The sequence below is a fragment of the Petaurus breviceps genome, unplaced genomic scaffold, assembly GCF_028583685.1.
Source record: "Petaurus breviceps papuanus isolate PSGF00001 unplaced genomic scaffold, PetGlider_PUasm1.0 37, whole genome shotgun sequence".
NCBI classification, from domain to species: Eukaryota; Metazoa; Chordata; class Mammalia; order Diprotodontia; family Petauridae; genus Petaurus; species Petaurus breviceps.
Window position 1 is genome coordinate 38,558,880 of NW_027186296.1, and position 4,876 is coordinate 38,563,755.

General features: G+C 41.9%; 1 protein-coding gene across 1 annotated transcript in view; it reads right to left on the bottom strand.

Moving 5' to 3' along the window:
- Nucleotides 1–4,876, bottom strand: part of SLC24A1 (solute carrier family 24 member 1) — a 45,742-nt gene that overhangs the window by 32,971 nt on the left and 7,895 nt on the right. The window contains 1 exon segment of the mRNA XM_069097386.1: nt 1,022–1,075. Within this exon segment, the coding sequence (XP_068953487.1) occupies nt 1,022–1,075 (54 nt within the window).

Genomic DNA, 4,876 nt, shown 5'->3' on the forward strand with positions numbered 1-4,876 from the left:
CACACACACACACACACACACACACACACACACACACACACACACACCACTCTGCATTTGAGGCCATCTTGTCCTCTACTGGCTACAGTATAGATCACCCAGGCTATTAATACATCTTCTAGATTCTCCCAAAGTCCCTGAGGCAGGGACTGGGGGATTTTCTCTAGATTTGGGAGGAGAAGGAAAGAGAGAAGAGCAAACAGTGGCTATGTTTCAATGGGTAGAGCCCATAGGGTCTCTCTTAGAAAATCTCTGTGGTGCCATACTCAGGTTTTTCCCCCTATAACCCACTCCCAAATCCCAGAGAGAACCCTAAGACTAACTGGTTGTCAAAGAGTTTAAGGCGCAGTTACGGTTTTCAGAAATCCTGAATGCCCATACAGGAGTACCCTTCTCACCTCCCATTATAAGTGTATTTTCTTTTCATTTGGACCTCACAGGTCTCTCTTTTTTCAAGTTTTGTGTTGTTTTAGACTCTTAGCTCGTCGCGTTAAAGCTGGAAAGGACCTCAGATATCATGTAGTCCAACCCCCTCGTTTTACAAATGAAGAAACCCAAACTGAGAGGATGTGGATGAGTTGCCTTTCATGAGGCAACATAGGGTAGCAGAGAGAGCCCTGGGCCTGCAGAAGTCAGGATGCTCTCTGAATCCTATGATTATTCTGATGAGCGATCCTGCTCAAATCACTTAGCTTCTCAGGACTTTAGTTTCCTCATCTGTAAAATGGGTATGAGGCTAACAGCACCTACTTCACAGGGCTATCATAAGGATCAAATAAAATAATATACATCAAGAGCTTTGAAAAACTTAAGTACTAAATAAATATTATCTCCTTCTTGCCCAGAGTCACACAGCCTGCACAGTCTAGTTTCGGAACTGGGACTAGAATGAAGATCTCTTAACTCCCAGTCTGTTGTTCCCCGGGATCCCATCTATTAAGCCAAAGAAACACACCTTCCCCTAAAGCACCCCTCCCCCAACCCTGGGTTTCCCATATGTCAGGTCCCAGATAGCACCTACCTTTTCTTTCTTGCTATCTTCCATATCATCCACAGGGATGTCCCCATTGCCTGTCTACAAATAGACACAGGAGTCACAAGAATGTCATACCAGTAACAGTCCCCAGCCCACCACCCCCACCTACATTCTGTGTGTTCAGTGGAAGCCACCCAATGCCATGCAATTTATCTGAGTGTTGGAACATCTTAAAGTATTTCTCATCTATATCCAGGAATTGATCCACTTTTAACAATTATCCAAATGGGTCTAAACCCCTTAGATAGATACTTAAGACCCTCCATAATCTGGGCCTAACCTCTTCATTTCCTTTTAAAGTTTTTTTTAACTTATTTTATTTTTAATTTATAAAATAAAACAAACATTTCCTTAACATAGCAGAATAATGAAAAGATGATTGCATATGAAATCACCAATCTATTATGTGCAATTTCCTTTTCCTTTTAATAAATTTATCATGTAAATTAATTTTTTTTTCCCTCCCCTGGCATCCCCCATCTCCCTACTTTTTTCTCAATATTGCCCTTTAGGCCTGTACTAGTCTAGTCCATGATCTCCAGCATACCATGTTCTTGCTCATCACTGAGCCTTTAGTCACACTATCCCTCCCTCCTACTCTCTTAGGGGTCATTCATCCTTCCTCTCTACCTACCCAAACCCTAGCTCCTATCCCCACCTCGAAGCCTTCCTGCACCAACCCAGCTGGAAGGACTCGTGCCTTCCCAAAATACTTATTGTGCACATCCTTCAATTGGCATTTATCCTGTGCCCTTATGTTAGCTGCTGCATTGCTATTTAATTTTTCATGTAGGCAACTATTGTCTCTCTAATCATATTATAAGCTCCTGGAGGTCAGGGTTGATCATATCTCAAAAATACCATCTAATAGGTTAATTGGGCTTATCACATAACATATACTAATAATAATAATATCTGACATTTGTAGAATGCTTTGAACTTCTCAAAGTGCTTTCGTGCCTTTCATTATTATAATAGGTATTAGACAAATTTTTTGGATGCAGAAATAATGTAACTTCTACTATTATCCACAGTGCTGGCATGTCTCAGGGTCTCCCTTGTCGACCCCAATTTGTGCCCCAGCTAATCATCATATATCCCATTATACTTCCTCTTCCACCTCTATGACATTGGATGGAATGATAGTCCATGGATTATTGACCTGGACCCCTTGACTACTGATGGAGTCATAAAACAAGATTCTGATGAAACAGCATAAATATAACCAAACTGAGAAAGCTGGGCAACACCTGAACCTGACTTTGTGGAGCTCTGTTTCCTAGCTTTCTTCAGTCCGTGACACACCAGTGAATTTGTTAGGTCAGAGGGGAGGGTGGGAGGAGGAGTATTTCCAGTCTAGTAGATTCTTCCCCAATACACAGAATTATGTAGGGTCATTCTATAAAGCTTTTGGACAGTTGATTTCTGACTTCAGATGGACATAATCAACATTTCACCTAAGGTAGAATTAGTCATCTGTTTTTCTGACTCATCAAAGCTGTCTTCAAAGAGTTTAACTCAAAAGCACTTTCTAGGGGCGGCCAGGTGGCACACTGAATAGAGCACTGGCCCTGGAGTCAGAAGGACCTGAGTTCAAATTTGGCCTCAGACACTTGACACACTTACTAGCCATGTGACTTTGGACAAGTCACTTAACCCCAATTGCCCTCCAAAAAGCAAAAAAAAAAAAGTACTTTCTACTAAGTGAATTATTTTGTTTATTGTTCCTTTCACTCTCATTAATAATAAGTCAGAAACCCTGAGGGTCTTCCCTTCCCAGATTGATTTTTTTTTAACTAGGTAGAAGAGGTCATTCTTTGCCTCATTTCTTACCTAGCTTTAATTACTGAATGGGCATTGCCTCAGTCAAACTGACACCTGGGAAAACAAGCACATAAACACAAGCACAGTGGAGATAAGCAGGCAGTACAGCTTTCATAAAAGACTTTGAGAACATAGGTTGAGTCAGACTGAGAGGCAGCTGTTTGACCCTCCCTTTTCTGCCTCCTGTTCTTGGTATTGGATTCTTTAACCTGAATCTCTACTCGATCTGTTCCTACAACTGGCCTCTTGTGTCTGTCTTAATCCCTTGACTACTAGCTCTTGTAAAAAAAAAAAAAAAAAGCATTAACCCTAATCTGGCCTTGCCTTTTGATTTATATGCTCTTGGATTCCTCCTTGCTTTTCTATCTCCAGGACTGGATTTCTATTCTACAGCCCTAGTTTGAAAAAACTGAAGTGTTATCTTAGTGTCTCTTCCAGCACAAAGCAGAGTGCTCTGCACACAGTAGGTACTTAATAAGTGTTTGTTGAATGAATGAATGAATGAAATCACTCAGCTAGTTGGCAGCAAAGCTAAGGCTACAACCCAAAGTTCATGGAGGTCTCTCTCATTCCAGGGTTCTTTCAACTGGACAATACACCCTAAAACCCCATCCGAAGCATACTAAGATCTCAACTGAACAGTTCTTATTTATCCACACTTGGACAGGTCTGGCATATTCATTTAGAAAGGAGCACATCCACAGGAGGGTAGTTTTGGTATCACGCCCACCTCTACACAAACACTGATCGTCCAGTCACCCGTTTCTCTCTCTACCGTGGCCACCACAACTTTCCCTTTCTATCCTCTGATTAAATATTGGCAAAAAACTAAGTGAAGAAACCCAAGAGCGTGTCTTTAGGACACAACAGATGTTTACTGGCGTGTAGCCAGAAAGCTAATTCCAGGAACGGGCCTGCACAGCATGCAGCCCATGGGCTGCTTACTGCCTGACAAAGCAGTCCATAGGTGATATATTGTTCAGGCCTATATTTATACCCTCTATATTTTTCATGGGCTACCCAAAATCCTTTGGTAGGCTACAAGACACTGACTCCTCCCTCCCAATGTCCAGATACCCTTCTGCTTCAGAGTAAACCAAGTTTAAGAGACCATTTGGTTGCCATTGTAGGGAATGGGATGGGAGGCTATAAATGATAAAGACCACTTAGTTGACTATCCTTTCTCTGACTCCTGCTTCCTGTTAATGTGAGGACCTGATTTCTCTGCTTTCTAGCCAAGTATAAGTGATAGATATTTATTCAATATTCAACAATCAACAACACTGGCCCAGAAAGTGCCTAACAAATGTTGAATGAATGAATGATTTTTTTTTCCAAGAGTAAGGGCAAGAGCATGAGGGCCATAGACGTGATTTGGAAACACATTACCATACTGACTTGTGGAAGGGAAGACTGACCCCATAATAGTAGCAGCTCACATTTATGTAGTGTTTCTAAATGTATAAAGCTCTTTATACTCATCATCTTGTTTGAGTCTTACAACAACCCTGTGAGATAGGTATAATAGTGTGATAGTAATGGCAATTAAAGATTCCCCTGTATTGGCTTGGTTTTCAAATTGATTGTGTTAAAACCCAGAGCTTGTTAATCCCACCTGTGGGATGGACTTGTTGATGTGAAAAGAAAGTCCTGAACTGGGAGGAGCTGGTGATGTAGATTTGGAGAGATAAGAGAGAGGCTGAAGATCTTTTTTTGGAAGCAGCACCTCGTGGAGAGAGAGGGAGACTAAGAGAATTGCTGGTGGCCGCTTTGAATTGCCCTGGACTTTTGAGACCTGCCCCCTGAGCTGCCAAGGACTGAGGAGACATGGCTGTTTTGCTGGTACTTTGTCTGTCTGTTTTGATGTTATTTTGCCAGATTTGTCCACTGGTGAAAGACAGTCCTTTTGTTGAAGAAGTCCTGGAACCTGGTATTTGGTTAAGAAGGCCTGAGACTGTCCTGCAGACAGAGAGTGAATACTGTCCACTGGTGAAGGACAGTGCTGTTGTTGCAGGG